The sequence below is a fragment of the Lepidothrix coronata genome, unplaced genomic scaffold (genome assembly GCF_001604755.1).
Source record: "Lepidothrix coronata isolate B3197 unplaced genomic scaffold, Lepidothrix_coronata-1.0 Scaffold150, whole genome shotgun sequence".
Classification (NCBI taxonomy): Eukaryota; Metazoa; Chordata; class Aves; order Passeriformes; family Pipridae; genus Lepidothrix; species Lepidothrix coronata.
In genome coordinates, this window is record NW_016690330.1 from 273,667 (window position 1) to 298,371 (window position 24,705).

Below are 24,705 nucleotides of genomic sequence, written 5' to 3' on the forward strand. Positions count from 1 at the left end.
TCTGAGGAGATGAGGCTACCAAGGTAATTAAACTGTTGGACTGATTTGAGCTCTGATTGGCCAATGGTGATGTGGGGATGATGGGCACCTCATATGGGGGCAAAAACATTACAAGAAACATTGAAGATTACATGCAGAGATTTGTGAAGTCAAAAACCCCCACGATTTGGGAATTTATACTGTTAATGTGGCATGTAAATTATTTAAAATACATAAGAAAATTTTAAAGCAACAGATATCAGAGGATACCAGGACAAAGAATTTAATTTCAGAGAAATATTGACATATTTTGTAACTTTGGAAACACATGACAGATTGTAGGGAATCCCATAAAGAATCTCTCCTACAAAACTACAAAAAAAGGTTTATGTTGTAAGTATTTAACAGCTAAGGAATGTCAAAATTTTATAGCATCTAATTAATGTTCAAGAATAATCAATCAGCAATGAAGCAACTGATAGAAATTACAGGTTTGGAAAAAAAAGCATATTATGAAGAAATGTGCATTTACAACCACAAAAGGTCTCAGATTTCTTCTGATTTCCAGTTGTGTGACAGTCAACAGTTTTCAGAAATCTGTACTTGAGCTAGCCAAAAACTCCTTCACATTAACCAAAAGCCCCAAAATATTGAAATGTCAGAAAGCTTGCTGTCAGGTTTTCCTGTTTTCTTCTTATTGAGACCCTGAATTTCAGCTCACCCTTGAAGGTAAAAGTAAATTTTTCTCCTCTCCTTCCTCAATTGTGCTGCACTTCAGCAAATAATGTATGAAGATCTTGGACACAATTAAGAGGTTTATCAGGAAAAAAAAAGAACCAAACCAAAACTGAACCAAAAAATATGCTGTATTGGAATGCAAGGGTCCCCCCATTAGAAACTTTGTGTTCTTTATGTGTTATATGGCTCAATATGAAGAAAAAAGCAAAGAAAAGAATGTTGACAATCAGAACATAAGGATACAATTCTTATGTGCAGGATCAATGAGCATTACCATTTTCTTGGTACTTAGACAATTTGCTATTACCATTACTACTTGCCAAAAAAAAATTTCTGACATTGCAGAAATTACACCTTCCCTCCCATGGCAAGACAGCTAAAAATCAGGAAGGTTCACTGAAAAAATTAGAAGTATCTGGAAAAGTCATGAACATCCACAGTGATGTCACCATAAGACAGTTCAAAGTGATGCTTATCTTTATGAGGACTAAAATAAACCCATAGTATAGTAAAGCGCATGTTCTGATTACATAGCTTGACTGCCCTGTCAATGCCTTTAAATCAACATCAAATGAGTTGCTGCCTAAGCAAAGGATCATCATTAAGAATAAGAGAACCATGACAGAATGATTTGGATTGAAATGGACCCTAAAGATCATCTAGTTCCAAGCCCCGTGTCATGGGCACGGACACCTTTCACTGGACCAACCTGGCCTTGAACACCTCCAGGAATGGGGCATCCACAACCTCTCTGGGAAGCCTATTTCAGTGCCTCACTACACTCACAATGAAAAATTTCTTCCTAATATCTAATCTAAACCTACTGTCAGTTTGAAGTCATTCTCCCTTGTTCTATCACTACATGCCCTTGCAAAAAGTCCCTTTCTAATTTTTATTCCTGACCTGTTGTTACAGTCTTTAGAAATGGTTTGCCTCATCAAATTGTTGTGTCTTCTTGAGGTTGCAGACCTTTAATGAGCTTCTTTCCAGGGCTATTACTAATAAGGATTTATATTGTGAGTAAACTAAACATGATCTGAGTATTGCAATGCAAATATGAACTGTGTTTTAAGATTACATATATAAAGGGAAATAATTTTTGTTGGTCTGTGCTTACACATAGATTCCTAAGAACTGTAACTATAAGCTGCAGGTGATTTGTCATGCCACAATCTCAACCTATTTCGAAATATGTCTCTTTAAAAATTTGGCAGGTTAATGCCTCATGTTTCCTGAAGTCTGTAATTTTCTAATTGCAGTACCCCAATGCCGGCAGTTCTGACAGCGACCAGAAGGTGACTTACTCTTTATTTCTGAAAATAAACACCTGGGTTTGTTTTATGCATCTTCATTCCTGAATTACAGCAGCTCAAAGAGATCCAGATGTGAAGAAAGCATTAAAAAGCTTCAGATTCTTCAAAATGTAGCAAATAGAAGTTTATTACCCAAACTGGTGTCACCTCCAGAAACCACTGAGGACTGTAGAATATCCATTAGGTGGTATACTTTTTTCTTGTCTACTTTTGTACCTCTCTAACTTATTTGTCAAATAAGTAGGATTCTAGAGGAAGACTGCTCAGATGTATATGACTTTTTAAAACACCATTTAAAAGTATAACTTAAAAATTTATTTAAAATGTAGAAGTTCCATGTGAACATAGTTCTGAGACATAAACAAGCAAAACAAATTAAAAAGCTTGAAGTAACTGCATTGAAAGGAAAAGTAGTATTTAAAACAGTTCTGATATGGGCTAGAACTCATAGCTGATCATTTCAATCCAGTGGCCTTCTTTCCCTTAAATAACACTTTGTATTTTAGCTGTATTACAGGAGAGTCAAATTAGCACACTGCATGTTAGTTATACAAGGACACAAGATTTACAGATGCTATTTTCAGTTCCACCTTCTTAATTCAAACACAAGGAAGAGGCTGAAGAGAAGATGAACCTACCTCATACTCTTAGCTTAATCATTCAATCCACAGGCATCCTTTTAAGGACATTACTAACCAAAAAATAGGTTTATTTTCATTAATGCAGTGCATATAGGCAAACATTTGATGTAATTTTGGGATATACATTGAAACAGTATCTTTTGGCATCTAGCTGTAGGGAAATAACATGAACTAGATAACCTTGAATTGGATGATGCTCTTAGTCATATGATTTAGTATTGGTAGTCCTGCAAGGAGCAGAGAGTTAGATTCAGTATTCCTTATGGGTCCCTTCCAACTACGATTCTACGAAATTTTGTAGTACAGCATTACATATGTAGCAAGACATGTAGCTGAGTAGTGTAATGTTTCCTGTTCGACATCCCATCCCATCTCTGCGCAAAGAGCATAGAGATTTGATGCTATTCAGCAGTGGCTAGCGTACAATGATAGATCTGTTTCCCAAGGCTACACTTAGGGAATCTATATTCAAGCTCAAGATATGAAAGACTGATAGCTCTAGTAGCTGATACAAAACATACTATATTTAACATTTGTGACAACTGTATATTTTATTCTGCAATAATAATTTAGATTGTCTATCAAATACTCCTGCTTTTAATAAAGGTAATTTGTGGTGGTGGGAGGCCAAATATGTAACATATGCACTTTAAAGAGTTTTAGTCTCTTTTGTAATTAACTACAGTTACCTTTCTGAATTTCTGTGTAAACCTACGAGATTAATTGCCATAAACTTTCAATGCTGACATCTTCACTACTATGGTCTTATATCAAAGGTTTAAAAAAATTTTCCCGATACACATTAAGACCCAAGAAAACTGTTTCTGCTTCTAGTTAAATATATATGGACTTGCTTTCTGAAAAATAAAATTAATGAAACAGGATTTGTGCAAGAAACAAGGGAAAACAATTAAATAACTTGTCTACAGATAAAAGTGAACACACAATAACTTGCCTGGATGTAACGTATTTTTCATACATTTCTTCCCTAGCTTTTTTGGCATCCTCTAGCTGAATCTGAAGCCTTTCAAGACGATCTTCTTCATGTGCACAGCGAACACTAAGCTCCATGTTCTGGCGATTAAGATAATCTTTATCTTTTTGCAACAAGTTGAGGGATTGTTGTATGGTTGCCAGCTATAAAAGGTATTAAAAAGAACACTTTAACATGAACTTCAAGGTAAGTATTTAACCTATGTACACATATTTGCAATTTCATTTTAACTCTCTTCTGTGAGAAAAACATAACTGTGCTCTCTCTCCAAGTAACAGGTTATATATATATATATATATATATATATATATATACACAGTGAACAGACATCCTGGATTACTGCATGAAGAAAGAAAGCAGTTACTGCTCCTATAATTAGTCCCCCCCTGGAACAAATACTCTGTCAGACACTTACAACTGGATGCTCCTCCAATACAGGACTTGTGATGCTACATCAGTATACACAAAAACCAGCAGGACCTTCCAGGAGATTAGTGCTACTTTTATTCACTCTCATATTAATTTAGTATGAAGTTAATTAAAAAAGCCATTGTTTTTGCTATACTACAGTATTTGATGTGTACATACAAACTTGATGTACACAACAATACTTTTTTGGCCACTGTTATATGGAGAGAACAAACTTGCCTTTTGATGTCCTCTAACAGTGATAGAACACTGAGGAATAAACAGTCTAACAAAGCCTTCAGATTTATATCAAAGATTAGAATATAAAAGGTATTTTCTAGTAGAAACTCATTTTTTTCCCTAATGTTTCTGACAATCTCTATGTCTACCTGTAAAATTAGGCAGAGCAGTAGCATCTTTGAAGTGGAAATTATAGCCACTATTTTATATGTAATATTGTTATACAGAGACACTAAGGAATGCAATCTCTCCTGGATACTTTCAGGAGGAATCTGTTACATGTACTCAGCTGCTAAAGTGTTAACACACAAAAATCCTCCATATTATTCTTCCCTGAACCAGTGCAGAAGACAAGAACAACCTTCTCATGCAGTGCCTTTCAAATGATATTAAAAAATAAATTCATAAATTATTTCAGAACAGCTAATCCATTATTTCCTCTATTTCTTTTGGTGTTTCCTGGAATAATTTCTGTACAAAATCACAGCTTAAAAATAGTCTTAGTTTTGTATTCAAGTTGCACTGAGCTAAAAACCATCTGATAATCAGTCGATGATATAAACTGAAAAGGTTTCTTTCTTTCTTGGGATTCAGTAAAAGTCTATTCTCCCTCCTGAAAAGCTGTTGCAAAGTTACACCTACAAGACAGGAAGGGGAAAATCCCTTAGCAATGCTAATAGTTCTGGATGATTCTATCCTAATTAGCTTACTTAAGGCGAAAAATTCATCCTGGAGGTTCAGTGAGGCAATCCTCCCTATGAACAATTTGATGCAGAAATAGTGAAAGTGCATACTGAGTAACGGAAGCTTGTACTGGTATAAACCATCGCAAATCCTATAGATCAAGGCAGTGAACTTGGAAACATTCTCTACATACGTTTCTTTTTGAGTCCCTTGACCCAAAAGTTATCATACATGTCCATCACTGCACACAATTTGTGACTCTTGGATGAATGAATTATTGAATGGAGAAGCAGCAAGGGGCATTTCTTTGGATCTAACAGGCCTCTGCCTCTTGGAATGCCCTTGGAGAAGCAGAAACGTATTCTCCTGTGCAAAACTAGTGTTACCAGAATGGTAATGGCTGAGATTTGAGTAAAATGACTGACCTATCTGGCTCACAACTCACTGGAATTCTAACAAAGATAAGAACCCCTCTGCACCTGAAGAGGCATTTATTCTCTGGCAGAGACCAGAAGAGCTCTATCAAGATAGTCGTGGACTGCAGCACACGATGCAAAAGGGGTTGAGAGAAATGTCTGTAGCTTTTTTCAGCCTTTAGAAGAGAAATCTGGTCAAGGAAAATCCTATTGTTATCTTCACTTATCCAAGTGGAATGCATAGAAAAATCCAGACTCTTGGCAGTACATAGTGACAGGACAAGATGCAACAGAAAAAAGCTGCAACAACTCTGATTAGCTTTTACAAATATTTGCACAAAGAAAGCAAACAAATACTGGAAGAGATTATCCAAAAGGCTGTGCAATCTCCATCTTTGGAGATACTAAAAACTTGACAAAGCCTTTGTGGTGGGGGAAACAGTTTTTCCCCCTGCAATTATAAAATGGTAAAACCCCAGGGGGTGGTGACCCTTGGAGTTTTGAAGTTTTACCCAATGAGCGCTTCTGCTAAATATAAACATACCACACTCAGAATGGAAGAGAAGGTAGTTGTAGTTTGGTGGTAGAAGAAGTAGCCATGTTGTGAAAGCCATGAGGAGTGAGGGCAGGAGCTCCCTAGGGGGCTCTGGCCCCCCCCGAGGTGGGGCTGGGGCTGCAGGGACTTGGAACAGTGTTAAGCTGGACTATGTATCTGTAGGTATAAGACAGGAGATGTTTCTCCACCGTGAGCAGCAGCAAGAGATACTGAAAGCAGCGGCAGACCAGCACTGACCGGAGAAACCGTGGCTGAGAGCCAAAAGAAAGTAGCAAACAGCATGCAACCAAAGAAGACACAGAGTTGTCTGAGAGAGCCGAGAACAAGAGCCAGCAGTAGCAGAGAAAGCAGAACTAGCTGTACAGAGACAGAGTTGGTGTAAGAACTGAAACCAAAAAAACCCCCCAAACTCCTTGGAGACCCCTCACCTCCTAGAAGGGAGGGGTGAAGTGCAGGATGCACTACAGAGAGGAGCTGGAAAGCTCCGAGAAGAATGCGGAGGGTGACCTTGGCCCCCCCCGCTGCTTGAGACAGAGTACAGGAGCTCTGGTAGAACTCTTGAGGTAAAGGCTTCCAACTGAAAGCTGTCCGAGATGTTCTGACTCAGGGGTGAATCAGGGAAAGGAAGGGACCTTCATGGGGGTCTTACACCCCATGATATGACCGTGGTGAAGCGAGTTTTGTCCCTGCTATGCAGTCCACGGAAGAGAAGACCCTCGCTTGAAGACGATGGGCCACGAGGGCTTGGATACCCCTCATGAGTACTGGCAGAGATCCAGTCACAGCTGCTGCAACCATGAGAAGAAGAAAGCCTGCTGCCTTAGAGATATTGCTGCTCTGAAAGTGGAAAAGGGATCTTTCCTTCTTCCCTCCTGGACTTTTATTTGGAGGGGAGAAGAGATTTGATCCATTGTAAATACTTATGTCACGGTAGAGATAGCTAAGATTGTATATAATGTATTGTAGTATTTATTTGTACAGTCATTATAATATATATTCCCTTTTCCCCATTTTGAGTCTCGTGTGGTTGTCTGGAAAACCCATCTCACATTGGGTTGAGATGTGAGAGGGGGCTTGGACTAGGGAATTAGATTTTTGGGGCTCTGAAACCATGACAGCCTTAAGCAACCTGACCTAATTTTTTTCTGCATTGCATGGGAAGGTTGGAGCAGCTGGTTTCCTGAGGACCATTCTAATTAAATTATTCCACAATCCTGACAGACTTGATTAGACAAAGAATCAAATTCCTGAGGTGAAGAAATACACAATTACTAAAGTAAGAACTTTATATTTACCTCTTTTGCTAAGTCATTTCTTTCTTTAGCTTGTGCTTTGTATGACACCTCTAATATTTCATATTTTCTTCTGAGTTCTGATAATTCATGCTCGAATACATCACGTTCACTGTTAAAACAAAGTGAAAATACTAGATGCATCAAGTGTAATGAACAAGATTCCTGTGCATTTGTAATTTCTCAACCTTATTTCAGTTTGTGACACTGACTTCTTCCATAGGGCAGTTACTGATAATCTTACTTTTTCAGTTAATCTTACTTTTTCAGTTATTAACACCTAGAACAGTACCTTACTATATGAAACAATTTAGGATTATTTAAATACTTAGAAACAAAGAAAGTTCTATTACAATAATCTTCAATTCCCATCCTAAATTATTTCATCCTCCTCTGATTATTCTTCTTTAGTGTAACTTCGGGCTCCCCTCTTAGCAATGAACTGCAAGTACCCTTATCCATAGCTTTAGCTTTACCAAGCTTTTGATGTTATTTTCCATTATATTCTCTTGAATCTTTTGCAGATATTGAAGCCCGATGAAAAAGTGAAGAAAGTTCATTCCCATCTTTCTAATCAAACAGAAAGAAATATATCCTTGTACTCAGTTGCTGTTCTCCTTTGTATACAGTCCCTTGATACTAGAGAGGGTTGTACTACTCATGTTTAAAATATACATGACACAGCTGCAAAAATTATGTTAGTGTTCCTGAACAAGAGTGCTTTCCATATGCACAAAGAAGCATCTTTGTGTCTCCACTCTAACCCTGTCAGAACAGGGAAATGAATGAGCCAGTATGAGCTTGCAGTTCGGAAAAAAGCTAACCAAATTTATATTAAGTATAGCATAGCTTTAAAACTGAGATAACTTGTAGGGCAGCAGAACTAGAAGATCTGACATAGCATTTTTTAAAGGCAGAAACAAACCTGGAAGTGATTAACTCCTGAAGTGTTCCCAAATATCCTCCCTCATACAGTCATGCCAACAGCGCTCTCTCCTCCCCTTCATCTGTGCCTACACAGATGAATGCAACCTACTCTCTCATATATAGTTTTGGCACGTTCATTCATGCTTTTCTCAACTCAAGACTATTTTAAATGCACACTACTAAACACTGGGGCCATTCACATGAACGTTATTACAATCCACTTATTAAGATGCAGTTGCACATAGGAAGCAAGCCATAGGATCAGTCCATCCTATTTGTAACAAGCTGCCAGGTAGATTCCAAGGTTGTCTTAGTACATATAGCTGCAAACCAGAAGAGCTGTGAATCCAGAAGACATACTCTCCTTCAAATGACTTAGTGGCAAAGTCATTTTTGTCAGTAACTCTGCCTGAGTTCATTCTGTATGAACAACTAAGGAGCTGGCAGGGTGTTTTCTATTTATAATCCCCATTTTTGAATCCATTTCCCAACAAATGTGCCAAAGGCGATATTTCTTGTACTTGCAAACACACTAAAAAAGCCTTCTGGGAGCTGGACTGAGAAGTATATGTCTATGAGCGTATTTATAAGAAGTCCATTTTCACTATTTTGCAATTGTTTTTTGCAAGATGGACATTCAAAACCTTGGCTAGAACTGTAAAATCTGTATTTTCAAAAAGAAACATGCTGGAACTTCCTGCAGTTAAACCAATCCACTAAGGTAATCCTAAGATTGTCTGACAAAGACTCCTCATAACAGCCCTTTCAAATTTATGACTGTAAGAACATCTTAAATTGTAAATATTAATTCCCAAGGTCTTACCCTCTTAATTCACTCTGTAGGCACCACAGAGTAGAGCCTTTTGTTAGAACTCTGCTCTTAAACTAGGAAAAAAAAGAGTACTTGTTCCAAGATGCTTGGCATCAACAGCTCCCACTTCCTTAGTTGCAAAGAGACTGCTAGGCTCTTCTGAAAACACAGTAAATCTCAAAATATAAACTTTTATGAAGATAATTTGATGCATCAGTTTTCAAAATGTTGTTCATTTTATGTCTGCAATATACTACAGGAGATAACTGAACCATTAGTGGACTGAGGAAAGGAAAAATATCTGTGGTGTGCGCAAGTCAAAAATAAAATTAAAATCTCTAGTCAATCAAGGTTGATGTTTATCTATTAATATTTGTATGTTATTTTAACACTTGAATTATAGAGATACTTACGATTTTACTTTATCATAGTTCTCTTGTCTGTAATCACCTTGCTGAATCATCTGCTTGGTATCAGCCAGTTCCAGTGTTAAACGCTGGCATCTAACCTCAAGCTCTGACCGACTCTTCCTCTCATCTTCATAGCTCTAGAAAGTAAGACATTTTGAAATGATCACAGCTACACTGCTATTTACTTAAAGCAATTACAAACTAAGTTTTGTGAAGATCTCTTATGAATATTTACATGGGAGTATTTTCATTTGTCTCAGTATTTGGAAATTTAGTACACTTTGCAAAGTAACCAGTGATATCGATACTCAACTTATTTTTATCTAATTATAAACAGAATCATAGAATCAACCGTGTTGGAAAAGACCTCTGAGATCATAAAGTCCAACTCTTGATCCAACACTGCTGTGGTTACTAGATCACAACACTAAGTGCCACATCCAGTCTCATCTTAAAAGCCTCCAGGGATGGTGAATCCACCACTTCCCTGGGCAGCCCATTCCAATGTCTGATTACTCTCTCTGTAAAAAATCATCCTAACATATACTGGTACGTATATGGCTTATTTTTATGTTTACCCTAATTAACAGATATGCATTCAGCAAATTACCACTATAGAACACTTTCTTCTTAAATCAATTAACATGCCATTATTTATAAAAATGTAACAGTAAAGTCTCTGTCAGACATTTTTAAGAGCTGTTGTCCACAAGTTAGTCAGAGTTTCAAATCCGTAACATAATGGTGTTACCACCCTGCTGTGCAGTGCAAACATGACTCACCTTGCAATAGGAAACGTCTGTAAGGGCACTTAACATTTAAGTGCAAATGGAAAGATTAAGTTTAGAATAAAATTCTTTTGTGGATATCCTGTGTTATACTGCTGCTAATATCAAGCCAGAATTCATACACTCTTCACTGAGTGGGCTACTGAAGCTCCCACAGTATTACACATCTGGCAGCTAGAAGACAACTACCTAAATTATAAAATTAAATTGGGTAATCTCTGGACAAATTTTTCATAAACAGCTTTAAAGCACCAATTAACAGAACGGTTAAATATCTACAAAATTAGTTCCTTCTAATACCTCAGCCACAAACTTAGGTTTGAATCTTATTTAACAAATCAGTTATTAATGTCATGTAACAATATGGTAACGTCAGGGAAAGGAAGTTAAATTCTGCTTTTGAAAAGTGATACTAAGATATACCTTAAGTATGTGGGTTTGTTATGTTTGTTTTTTAAAGATTTAATATAATTCCTGAAGAAACACTAATTATACTGCACAGGTCACTGTTTTTCATCTACCTAATTTTAAGGTGTCGAAGTAGTATTTTAATCACATGAAGAAACATGACAAAGCTAATAGTCGTTCTAGGCTGTAAATAGGCTAACACAAAAACAATCTGTATGGTATGCATAAATCCAGGTAGCAGATACACAAGCTTCTGGACTTCCATAGCAATACATCTTAAAGACATACAATCAGGCTGCCTGTGCTTAGGAAGAATAAGGTTTGCTTTGCATGTAATGAAGTTAATTTAGTTTTTAACAATGTCCATATATCCTAAACTGATTTTAAGATATCTGCAATGGAACAGCTTTATCTTTCAATTTATCTTCAAGAGCTAGCTTGAAAGTCTTGATGAGCAGTTTTGTCCTGCTGAAGTAAAAAAGGGGCTTATAAAAGAATCAAGACACAGAGCCCTTTCAAGTACAGGAATGAGGTCCTGCAAATACCAGTAAATAAAAATAACCTAAGTAAGCCCACAAACATCAAAATAATTAAAGGACAAACAGTACTTCCTCACACTGAATGTGACTGCAATAATAATCCCAACACCACATGGCTTTTCTTCAGTTTCTTAAGAATTCTTTGCTACTGCAGAGAGCAGCAACTCAGACTGACGAGATGGTTAAAACAAACAAAAAACCAAACCTGTCCTCTGTGAGACAGATAGGCAAACATTGCCCAAAGAAATTCTTGACAGAGCTGTTTAAGAGAACCAGTATTAACCAGTACAGGTACTTTCTACCTGTGAGAGCATGTGAACCAGTCCCTACCAAGAAGTGCTTCAATTTGGTTTATAAACACTGTCAACACATGGATGCTTCAAGCAAGATTCCAAACTAATGATCTGCACCACTTAAAACCCAAACTGGTAGAGAAACTAAAGACCTAATGGCAGACCTCAGTTTAATGATATTGAGCTTCACTGTTATCCTCAATCTGGAACGAATAGCAGTTTACAGCAGTCACCAAAATGAACATCTACCTCAATTGCAAGTACAAAAACTAGGTGACATATTTTTTGAACAAAGTTAGTGACACCTAATACATGGTAGGGATTAGCTGATCTTTCAAAAAGCCTTCAGGGATAAGAAGATAAGCAGAAATGCAGGGAAAAGATTAACCAGCCAATCAAGCAGAAGTAGCATGACTTCTTCACACTGTCTATAGATAGCCCTGTGGAAGAAAGTGATCCTGCTTTTAAAAAGCTTTTTTAAAAAGATCTTTATCTTTGAAGAATCACTTACACAGCCAGCATTTTGTTCACATACTAAGGTACCTAAAGGCCCTAGACAAATACAAAGCTACTGTATGATTGTGATGTGAAAACCAATTCCTTCAAGTTACTTGGATGAGGTGTTGCTCCTTGGTAAAGATGACATTTCGCTTTAATTGTTTACACAGTCTGCATTCAAAAACTATTGGTAAATACATTATTTATTGGAATACAACTGCTCCAATGTCAGGAAGAAGCTATACATAATTGGATGAATAAGACATCTCTAGTACATTGATTTGAAATTGGTAATCTGCCAAGAATTGTAGAGGGGTTACTATCTGCCCACAAAAATTAGAAACAAAAATGTTGAGCTACTCCAAAATAGAGAAACTTGACAAGGAAAGTAAGAAAGAAAAGCTTTGGCCTAAGTGGTTCTATAGCAAAAGAAAGTAGGGGGGAAAAAAGCTCTCTTTCTCTAGATCTGAGCTTACTAGAATCTCCAGTGAAATATTCTCAGGTGAAAAGGATCCTTGAGATCACTGCATTACAGAGTAGTATAATTAAACCATTTGGTACTTCTGAACAGCTAGCAGTCAATATGAGCTACAGCTATGTATCGAAAGAGTTAGAAAGATATTGGACAGAAAAGGGAACTTTCATAGATAAATCATTTCCTTGAGTCTTGGAAATGTTAAACTGCTTCCTCAAGCTCATAATTACTGGTAGAGGATCTTCTTTGCAGCTTTTTTTCCAGAACAATATTAAGAACAATGAATGGGAGGAAAAAAAAGCATGTATTTCATCTAAGACTGAGGCCCTCATCTGTCCTTTCTAGAGAGAGTTATGAAAACCAAGTAATCAAGGCACTGCTTGAAAGAAGTGGTGTCAGGGGACTGGGGAAGTGTTCTAGACTGCAGTCTTTACATATATGCAAACTTCAGGAGAAATCTGAGAGATTACAGTCCTTCTGGAGTACCAAGAACAGCCGCAGTTTTCTAACATTCAGATACATCTAGTGCCAACTGATCCTTTGAGTGCAAAAGCTTAGTTTATTCTTTGAAGACTATAGATGGGCTTTTCCTCCAGCTGGAAAATATTATCAGAGAGCAAACTGTTAGTTATGTCTAGCAAAACTTGACAGCTACTAATCCTGATTCAGAGACAAAGCCTTAGAAGAGATCTTTGTCCTACACATAACCAGCTTTCTCTTTAGGCTTACCATAGGTTTTAGATACTGTCATACTATAAATTTTATTGCAAGTCCTGAAGACAACTTTACAGAAAAAATAACTGAGGAAAGGAAGCCCTGATAAACCTGTATCGAGACCAAATTCCAGGAAAAAACTGCCAAGAAACTCCTAGCCAGAAGAAGAAAGCAATACTTAATCTTCTAAAGCTATAAAGAAAAGCAAGGTTTCCTTCCCAGACTCTCTCGCAGTCTTGAGAGCAACTCATGAGTAGTAAATTACATCTGTTTGAGGGAAGGTTCTGACCACTTTGGAAGCAAACAACTCTGAAAATAGTAAACTGATGTTCTGCATGGGAACACACACATCAGAAGCTGGTTTTGTTTCGGGGAAGCTCCTGGTAATACACCCCTAGAGCTGGACTTCCTTTTCTATCTGTACCTCCAAAGGTGGTGGTGCCAACATTACTTAAACTTGAAGTACTAAGCACTGTAAAAGGAGGACTAAAACGAGCCTGTACTACACATTGAGTAACAAGTCAGTCAGCATTACAATACAAGAGCATCATTTTACCAGTTCCACTGCCTCCTCCTGGTCTGTGGCTGCTGTACCTAGAACCAGATGCAACAATTGTGCATAGAGAGCCATTAACTTAGCAGCTGTTCAGCAGAACCACTTATACTTACCACTTTAAAAACAGAAAGTGGCAACAAATATCTCTTGACACTAGCTGTGTTTATCAGACTATGTTCCAGTGCTAGAAACCAGTATTCACACGCTATTTTCTGCTACAAGTTGTTAGAAGCAGCTCCTGTAGAAGCAGCTCCTTGCCCTGCTGGGGCTGTGTTACAGATTCAGCAGCCTTTGATTAAGCGCTAAGAGCAGCTACACACAGTCAACAAGAGAAATTCACAAAGTCAAGAGTTTTAGTGGTCTCACTTTTCAGCACACTAAGAACTAAATGAGTGCTAACAGAGGCTAACACACACTTAGGACCTCCTGCCCCTTCTGAACAAACAAAATATATTTTCATACACCTTGAGTACAAATAAAGGTGACAAACATTCAGAAGATGTGTTTCGTGCCCTAAAGTCAGAAATAAAAGTTTTTCTAATACAAACGAATTAATGAATTGCCTAGAGATAAAGAACAAGTGGATTTGTCAAGTCTTAGAAGATTAGTTTCCAGAAGGCTACAATGACAATTCAGTTTTTACAGAATCAAGCTTCCTATCTGGTACAGCTGCTTATAAGCTCAGTTGGCTGAGAGGCCACAATATCAGGCCACTGTACTCACAAGGTCAGGCCATGCCGAAACCAAGTATGATTGGTTTCTGTTTGGTATGGTTCCCTTCCACCCTCCAGGAAAAAAAAAAAATTAAAAAATAGCACCATGTAGCAAAAAAAGATTTAATGGGTTTGAATACCTGATTTTATATAACTAATACTGAGCCAGAATACTGGCTCATCATAACAGCATTCAGAGAATAAAACTGGTCTGCTTTATTTTCTCACAAAACAGTATATAAAGGCTCATGATAGAGAAAACAAAATAAATTAAGTCTCTTACATTCACACTATGAAACAAGAAGACTAAAATTATAGCTCATCTCCCTCGACCAAATTAAAGGAATGCAGCTATCCTGTCACAAAAACCCATAACTGATGTCAGGCAATGGTTGTCTGATGAATTCATTTCACATTTAAACTTTTCTAGAGTTGTCTCAACATGTAAGTTTGAAATTTCCTTCAAACTTTTTCAATTCTTTGTTGGCTAGATAGACTTTCCTATGAGCCTAGAACTAATTCTCTCATATACCTCATAACCTTATTTCTGGGTGAATATTTACATGCATAGAACTTAGACCTAGACAGTCAGCCATGAACAACCAGAAAAGCCAGCAAAATCCCCCTTCCCTAAGCCATTAGTAGTTAATAGAAAGATTTGGGGTAAACATATTTTTTGTTCTTTCCTTGTTCCACAAAGAGGGAAAAACCCCATGTTGAAACTCATTAGGAAGAGTCTTAATTATCTGCAACAGTAGAAAAAAAAAGGAATGCTTATTGTAGGAAGTGGTTTATTCTCACAAAGAAAAAAACCAAAAAAACAATTGTCTTAACTTCAATGATTTTGTATTTCAAATGTCTGTATTATTAGTTTCCTAAAGAAGCTTTAAACTCAGAACAGACACTTTGTTGATAAGCCATGTAGAAAACAAAAATATTGCAGTGGTTGGAGAAAACTTAAAATTTAAGGAATGGAAACTCAGAAGAAGGTTTCAAAGAGTATAATTTATTAAATGACAGGCAAGAAACTTAAGCAACCATGTTTCACATACTTGGGAAAAAAGGATGATTGAAATACCAAAAAAAACCCCAAAAAACACTTCCAGTAAAGAAGAGTATAAGATCTTAGGTAAGGCTATTAACAAAATTTTATTTCCTACTGATAAACTTCCTTCCAATAACATTTGACCTTACTGAAGGAGCTCAAATAAATAAGTTACCCCAGCAGTACCCCTTGAAATCACTTCATAAACTACAAGAGATGGTAGGCATGCCAGCTTCAGTGTACCAAGTACATTACAGATTCTAAAGAACCTTCACATATCGATGATGCTCCTCTTCACTTAATATCTGTAACAGCCTGAGGTACCTTGTTACAGTGACACTTACCAAGTCACAGGGTCAAATCTGAACTTGCCAGAATCAAACTACAGAGGCTCTTAAAAATACCTCATATCAGGTCACTTTTCATTAAATACCCAAACCACACCATTGCTATGTGTAACATACAGGATAAAGATTTGGTGGCTTTTTGTACCTATTGAAGAACTGTAGTAAGTGATCTTATCTGAAACCTGAGAATTTTGTGACATTTCAACATCTGGATCTCTTCCCTGATTTTTTTTCCTAGAGAGTTATTGATTTTTACTAATTGCCTCTCACTTTAAGCATGTAAATAGAGTATAGGCATTTAAAGAAGCACCTCAGTTCAACATAGGCAACATTTTAGTGCTTCTTTTGCAGAGATAAAAGCAAAGCACAGCACACTTAAAACTTGGAAAAACAGATAAATGGGAAAGGTGGATACTGCCACCATGTGGTGTAAAAAGAACAAAACTGGAAGTTTCTGTATTAAAGGTCAATGTACCGAGAAAATTGTTTCTAGCACAACTTTAATTATTGTTATCTACTGTCTTGTTAATTTGCTTCAGCAAAAATTAATATAGATGTCAGTCAAATCTCAGAAGGCTAAATCCTTCTGAATAATTTTATTAAATCAGAGCATATTAAATGTACAATGAAGAAAAATGCTTATGTAAGACAAAATGAACAGGATTAATTTAATCTCAGTTATGACCAGAGATATTACAAAATAATGCTGAACCACATAAATGCACACATTTTATTGACTACTTTTTCTAATTCAATCAAAAAGAGAAATGAAAATAATTTCACAAGATAATCTTATGTAAATAATTCCTCATACACTTGATTATTCCGTAAGTAAATTTCAGAGGCAGAAAAAGGCAATAAATAAAAAAATATTCTCAGAAGTAGTAAAATGACAGTGGCATTTAAAGTCCCTGATAGCCAAGACTTTGATAAATATACTATGGATACCTAAAACTATGTTATCCCAACTCCACATTTATGTGGAACTAAGCTAAAACACAAATTATCCTGGCTATATACATGCTAAAAATACTATAAATACCTTAAAAACAACATTATTCTTATACTGTTTCAACTCCTTTGCTCTTTGAAAATAAAAATTAAATATATTTATATAATTTGTTTCTCTACTTCTGGTGTTTAGCCTTTACTTGAAATCAAACTATCTTTCTCTTTAGTACAGAAATAAATAGGAAAATTAAAATATAAAAAGTTGAAAAGCATAGCAAAGGAAATGCAACCACAAAGAATTATTGAAAATCCGTTTTTATATCATTAATATAAAAGGTGAAGCAAATTACTATCAAGACATCACATCTCAAAAACTATACACTGAAACATCATGGTGTCTTCACCTGCTGCTGGGTGGATCTCCTGTCTCAGCTTCCCCACCTTGAACCTTGCCCTCAGAAAGCACCAGACAGCTGGTAAGAGAGTACCCTGAACAGTCTCATGAGTACATCTTGCAGGGTAGCCATGGCATAAAATTAGCTATTATACAGAAATGTACATACCATGTTTCTCCTTTCCCTCCCTCCCTCCCTCTCTGCCCTCTTCTCCCCCCAGTAATTTTTATATAAGAATAAAAGCTTCTACATCTTATACATGAATAATGATTTGGAGAATGAGGTTTTCACAATATACATATTTACACAGTTTCTTAACTAAGATAACTCAAAAGTACAGACCTCTGTCAGAGACTTCAGCTGGGATTTGTACCCACTTAGTTCTTCTGTTAGACTCCCCTTCTTCATCTGTAGATCACTTAGCTCTTTTCTTAAGGAATGGACTACTTCATAAAATCGGACCTAGAAGAACAAGATATATATTCAAAATTGAGACTAACAAAATTGCAATTGCAAAACTATAATCCTAAAAACAAATCAGCTCAACGTTTTACGGCAATAATTCACCGAGTTATTTCTAGAGCACGACAGAAACCTGGCTGGGGAGTTGGGATGTGGTGAAGGAAACGTTACAGCAAAACCAGCATCTTTCTTCAACCTTTGACAGCATCAGCTAAGAAAAAAGTCAAAATATGTTTGGCACTGAACAAAAGAGAAGAATAAAGGTAAAGATTACATTGCTGTTCAACTAAGGCAGGTCCAAGTCAGCCTTCCCAAATTAAAAAATAAAAAAAAAAAGGTTGCTAATAAACCACATGGCCCCATGCACTTATTTGTGCCAAGCCTAGAGCCTATTTGATTAACAGTGTAAAAAGAGTAAAAAACAAACCCAAACAAACCAAAAACCTATTTAGCAATAACTAACTTAACTTGCTAACTTCCCCCAAGCAAACATAAATTTTTATGAGGTGTGTAGAAATGGTGAGGGATTAATTTTTGTTTTCTGCCAGTTCAGTGTGCTGAATTTGCACCAAGAAAAATGAGCCAGTGCAGGAAAGCAGGAACAGCACATAACCAGGAAGAACTGTGACACCCCCCCCACATACACACCTTCAGCAGTAATATCTTGTTATATGGATTCAGCTGCATCAGGCAACTAGGCCTCTGAAAGACTCGACTCTGCTAAATTAAGACCAAAAAATCCTTGTAAAAGGATTAAAAATAAATTAAAATCTGCAACACATACTCCGCTCTCTTCCCCCACTTTAGTAATAGGCATATTAAGTTGCACATCCATAAAACTTTTTCAGAACATTTCTACTGACCAAGAAAAAAAGACTAGAAAATACAGTAGTAAAAAGCAAAAAGAGACAAAACAAAAAAGAAAGCTTTTTTGGGATACAACCCCCACACATACACAGAGGTTATTACTCTCAATACCTTAATACCTTAAGGTATTAAGGTTATAACTTAATACCTTAAAATATTGGTTTTGGGGGATGGTGGAAAGAATAGATAATTAGGCACTGTTTTCATGCAAAAGCTACTGCATACCCTCCATCACTAATGCTTTGTTTTATATATGATTAAAGAATACAAGCAAGAAAGCACAACTAAAGTGACCATTCAATAGCAATGTGTACTACACTTCCATGCAGAAGGAAGACAGGTCTCGGTTTTGGTACCTGTAAGTAGCAGAAGACAAAGGAAAGTTTCAGGTGTATTTCGTATAATTGACAGCATACAATTCTAAAAACACAGAAGCCATGGAAATTTGTCATGTAAACATAGATGTAGTTTGCTTTATACAATAAGGTAAGTGTGCAACATGACTGGAAAATGAGTATTTGTAGTTTTAACTGTAGCATCTGATGATTCAATTGGTCATTCTTAACACAAAAAAATAACCTTGATTATCACTAATTGGTAACCATTTAAATCATTGTGTTTTTTTCACACTTGCTTTTCCGGTAAGCTCTTGTATTTTTATTGCAATTTCCCTAGGAAACCTAACTTATGCTATCATACCACATTTACTTCTCAAACCACAACCACCTTAAAACAGATTTCCCAGTAGAAACCAAGATATCATATGATACAGGTATCAAGAATAAATGTATTTGCACAGCCCTCCCAAGAAAAGATAATTACATGGTAACAAGAAAGTGCAAATGAATGCAGCAGATAAGGGTGAGGTTGTAGCAGAAATTCAAGTGTTACTGTTATTTAGCTAGTTTGATGACCAATAAACATTCATGTAACTCAACAGTCAAAGCACGCATTGCCTCTTGCCAACTCAATAGAACAGAAAGAAATTACTGGAAATGGGATTTCCAAAACATATCTTAGAAATTACAGGTTTATATCAATGTGCTATAAGCAAAGAGTTACTATTTTCCAGGCAATTTTTAAAAAACTCTTTGCATGTGCCCACCACGTTTTATGGAAAACTAGAATTAACCTAAAAATGGGTGGGTGCAGAGGATGAAAAAGTTGGCTTCTGTTAAATGAAGTTATGTGAAAGCAGTTGGATCAGTTAACTGCCTTCTTAGACAAACAGCAACTGAGCTGTAGTTAGCAAAATGATACAACTGAAAGACACAGCAATTAAAATAAGATCAAACAGAATTTGCAGATACCGTTTTTAAACAACTTGCTGCAATTTTTAATTTTTTTTAATGACAGACTACGCAAGAGGTTCACTTTACTGAACAAACTGAACTGGTGCTTGGCAGCCAAAATACTTAATGGCCTGAAGTATTAAAAAATTTTGCATAAACTGTTTCTAAAAAAATCACTCTTTTAAGTGGTAAAAAAAAAGTTTAAAAAATCTGAATTTTTACTTTTAAGTTAAAAAAACAGAAAAGCATGGTTTTCAGAGAAAGATGCTTAAAACAATTTTTCAGTTGTCATCATTAAATATTACCTAGTCCTCATTCTAACATGTCATTACTCCATCCTTTTGTGGAAAAACAGTAAAAAACATCTCACGTTTGCTTTAATTCCAGTATTTTAAACTTGAAATATCTTTATATACAAAATCTCCATTTAAGCTCTTCCTGCTGTTTGTCCATTATACCAGGTTTCAAACAAAGTCTAAGCATTGTATACATGTTTACTTCTATCCTGAAGATTGTAAGGCAGTATTTTATAACTGATTAAAAAAAAAAATGTCTGAAAATTTCTTGCTCAAATTGTCTAAGCAGGACCCTTTCTTGCCAAGGAAAATTTTACCCTAATATCAGTAGACTATGCTGTTAGTCTGGAGCCAGAAATTTTAAATGCCTGAAAAATAGAAAATTCTTCCTTAGGCAAGCAAAGCAGAAAACAACATTCCTTTCAACATCATTTACCTAGCTGTCAGAAGCCAAATGGATGTACAGACAGGATAAGCAAAACAGTTTTGTAGCTACCCAGCATCTGCATCAGCTGAATAATTCAAAGTAAAGATAAACAACCACCAAGCTTAACTGATACTTTCAGGTTCACACTAATCCTCTTGCTAAGAGAAGCAGCAGCAAACAGCATTTTACCACATCTTTAGAATGCCTTCTCCGGGGGGGGAAAAAAAAAATAAAATCAGCCAAAAAAAGTCACTTCTTCAAAAGAAAAAAGTGACATGTTAAGAAGAAAGGGGCTTCACTGAGCACATAAGTAGTAGAGTTTTTGGCACAGACATAAGTAGCATTTACTCATTGAACACAAAAGGAAAAGAAAGGTAAGTTAAGGGTAGAGGGTGGCTGCTACTCATCTCTCCCACTTCATATCTTTTTGAGACCCCCCTTTCTACTCACAATCTAAGCACCCTAATTGTGCTGTGACAGCTTCACTTAGAGCAGCTGACAAGGTTACTAACTCCTGGTATCTGTCCTGCCTGGCTACATAGTCTTTTGTACTGACTGTCAATCAGCTCCCGAAGTTCCGAACTTCCTGCACGCCAATTTCAAGCAAGTTGACGCAGATTTCCACTTCTGTTAAAAATATTGCTTTTTCAACCATCGTGGTGCGGGAATCAACAAACACCCCTCAAATACTTCTGTAGAGGGCAGTAGGTACAGTAGACATCTAGAGGGTAATAATGCAGAAGGGCCCAAGCCCTTCCTGCTCCTTTCAAAAGTCCAAGTTTTGGAACTTCTTAAAAGAGACTTTTGCAAGATCATCCTTTAGATAAGAATGACAATTTAAGGTACACTGTCTCCTGTGTTTGGTCAAATAGGAAAAGGCCAGATGGAAAGTGTGAGAGAAAGGTAAGGTTCTTTTTAAAACATCGGGCTGAGATTCCCCTCTTTACTAGAATGCAGTCGTAAAAGACCAATCCAGAAGCACATCTTCCTCTGAAGGTCCTTCATTTCTAGCTGGGGATGAATAAGAATTCTAGGATTATAGACTGGCTTCTACTCCATGAACATCCCTTTAATTCTAAAAAAAAAAAAATAAATTAATTTACAGCTTGTGGTGGGTTAACCCCACCCAGCAGCCAAGCACCTATATGCCTGCTCACCTACTTGCAGCAAGGATACAGCCTATATTTTAAACTAATACAAAGCAAAATACTCACAGAAACATATTCAGAGATAGAAAGCTGATCTTCAGGAAGAGACTTTAGCTTCTCATAGCAATCATCTGTTAATTCCAAATCTCTCAAGCTATGACGGATATTTCCAGCCCTCTCCCTCAACTGATGATTTGTTTCCTCCAGCTGCTTCTGTCTCAATAAAACAGTTTCCATTTCTTGTTTCATTAGAGCCTGATGTTTTCTTCATGATTGATTTGAAAACATTTGAAAAAAGAAGACATTAAGTAGTGAGTAACACAAGTGACAAAGCTTCGAATACCCTGGCAAAGGAGTGAGTTGTGTTCATTTTGCAAAAGGGAAAATTTACACAGATTAGTTAACTAGCACAAGAGTGTATACCACCATGGTTACATTAACGTATCAGACACAGCATATATAAAAAAACAGGAACCTTATAGTCACTGACAATACAAAGCTGAATCTGAGAAGTGACAATCTCCACATATGCTGACTTGAATTTATAAATAAATCTTAATTTACCAATCAAAAGGTTAAAACACGAAAAAGCAGAAAATATTTCCACAAAATCCCCAAGGAACTACTATATCACCAAATAAAGCAATAGTAACTTCAACTTGTGTTTTATCAAGTTTCAGCACATGGATGCTCATGGCCTATTTCACACACAACCCTTCATTTTCTAACAAGTGTAACATGAAAAGTCAGGGTCCTTTTAAAAAAACCAACCAACAAACACCCAAACACCATTACATTAAAACAAGTAACCTTACTTCCAGCCTTAAAACACCACCACTACTATTATCACCAGTGACAAGGTATTATACAGCAAGAGAAACTGCACATCACTTAATGATGTTTCAAAGTGTTTAGTTTATTTTATTCAAATCATAGAATCATAGAATGTTAAGGGGTTGGAATGGACTTTTAAAGGTCATCCAAGTCCCAATCTCCCCTGTCATGGGCAGTGACACCTCCCACTAGACCATGTTGCTCAGAGCCCCACCCAATCTCTCTTTGAACACTGCCAGAATTGGGGCATCCACAACCTCCCTGGGCAACCTGTTCCAATGTCTCACCACCCTCACTGTAAATAATTTCTTCCTAATATCTAACCTAAATTTCCCTTCTTTCAATTTCTACCCCTTACTCTTTGTCCTATTACAACAGTTCTTGACAAGGAGTCCCTCTCTGGCTTCTCTGTAGGCCCCCTTCAGATACTGAACAGTTGCTATGAGGTCTCCACACAACCTTCAAATCAAAGATGACTGACCTACTTTTTTGGAGCTATAACCTACTTTTTTTAGCTATAACTCTTGAAAACATATCCAAATGAAATAATTTTTTACAACACAGTCATTCCTGCACTATTTAAGAAGTAATATACAAAATACTAGCTAATGCTACAAGGTGACATCTGCCCCGCTGGTTTAAAAAAGACAACAGAAAGTCTGAGCAAAGCAGTCACACGAGGACGTACTCTTTAATGTGCACAATTCTACTAAATGGGGATGAAAACTGAAGTAAAAGACTGTCAAGAAAACTAATGGAAAGACTGGGGAAAGGAAAGTAGTTCAACTTTTTTACGCCTATTAATAACAGTTCGCATATCAGGACATTTTTACTGAGTACTCGAGATAACTCAAGTATGGCCAACATAAAAATATTCCACTGTGGTGGAACTAAGCATACAGAGTGACAGATGTTTTTCTGACACAAACAGCTGCTCTTAGCTGAAAAACTCTGCTGTAACTAATCTCAGGTCTGGCTTCACATCCCTAAATCTGTTCTAGCCTTACTACAGAATGGGATTTTGAATTAGCCACATTTGTAAGCTGGTGCATCCTTTACTGTAACATGAGACTATGTAAATAATGCTCTTCCTTCACAGGTGTTCTAAAACATTTAATTGACAAAGCAGTTTGGAGAAGCCTTCTAGCCAGTCTATTTTTCAGCTACAGATTAACTAAAAATATTTCAGAAAACTAGGCTAGAAAGTGAGTTTCTACATCATCAACTGCAAGCATTTCTGACAAATCTGCAATCTTGACTGGAAATGCTAAACATTATTCCCTTACCTTTCCCAAGTCATCTACATTACAGTTATTAAAAATTCAGTTTAAACTGATGAAAATTCTGCTTCCTCTGCCTACTCCTTTTGCTCTTTATTGGTTTTAAGAACATTTTTATTCCTCTTTCCTATTAAATGTTGAATCAAGGCAACAATAAAACCAAAACCGCAAACTTCAGCTAGTGAGAGTTGAATTCAAATTTACTTATATGTAAGTTAAATATGCACATTACATATTTAGAATGAAAATACTAATATAATCTGAAAAAGAAATCCTACCCCTGCAATTAATAATTATCTGCTTCCATTAATAACTTATTTATACAAATTTAAATTCATTAATGGACAGTAAAAGATGAAGTTCTTAATTTTACTTCCATCATACCTAGCATCTTCCTGCTGTAATGCCAACTGACTATCCAGTCGTAAAGACAACAGCTGCTTTTGATGGACTGCATCATTAAGCTTCTCTTCTAGCTCCTCGATCTAAATACAAAGTATAAAATGAAGAAAAGTTACCTTAGTAATTTTTAAAAAATATTTTACGAAAAAAGAACAACTTGACAGAAAAAAGTGAAGAACCCAATGTTGTGGGAAGTGCAACAATGACTGTCTAACAAAACCTCTAAATATGCTAAGGCTTCATTGAATACGATACAGATTTTGTCCCAATGAAATAAAAATTAAAAAAGACTTAGTTCTTAATTAGGTCTTTTTCAACCAAATATCTACTTGTACAATGACTTTCAAATTAGGTTTAAACTCAGAGCAGCAAGCCAATGATTGCCACAGTTAGTATACAGTAGCTTGTAAAAATGAACTGCATGTAAATGTGGCAAAGCTTTTATGCCTTTCTTAATTTCATGCATCTTAGAGGAAGCTGGGCACAACACAATCTACTATTAGCATGTTGGTATATTCTAGACACATCTTTATTAACAGATCATTAAATTGTATTTAGATCACTTT

At 36.4% G+C, this 24,705-nt stretch overlaps 1 protein-coding gene across 6 annotated transcripts in view; it reads right to left on the reverse strand.

Annotated features, from left to right (window-relative positions):
- PIBF1 (progesterone immunomodulatory binding factor 1) overlaps positions 1-24,705 on the reverse strand; it is a 112,198-nt gene that overhangs the window by 85,189 nt on the left and 2,304 nt on the right. For all 6 annotated transcript variants that reach the window (XM_017828613.1, XM_017828612.1, XM_017828616.1 and 3 more), the window contains 6 exons: positions 24,122-24,222; positions 21,690-21,888; positions 17,474-17,593; positions 9,413-9,546; positions 7,265-7,373; positions 3,627-3,808 (listed from right to left, as the gene is read on the reverse strand). In XM_017828613.1, the coding sequence (XP_017684102.1) occupies positions 3,627-3,808; positions 7,265-7,373; positions 9,413-9,546; positions 17,474-17,593; positions 21,690-21,888; positions 24,122-24,222 (845 nt within the window). The remainder of the gene's footprint in view (positions 1-3,626; positions 3,809-7,264; positions 7,374-9,412; positions 9,547-17,473; positions 17,594-21,689; positions 21,889-24,121; positions 24,223-24,705) is intronic.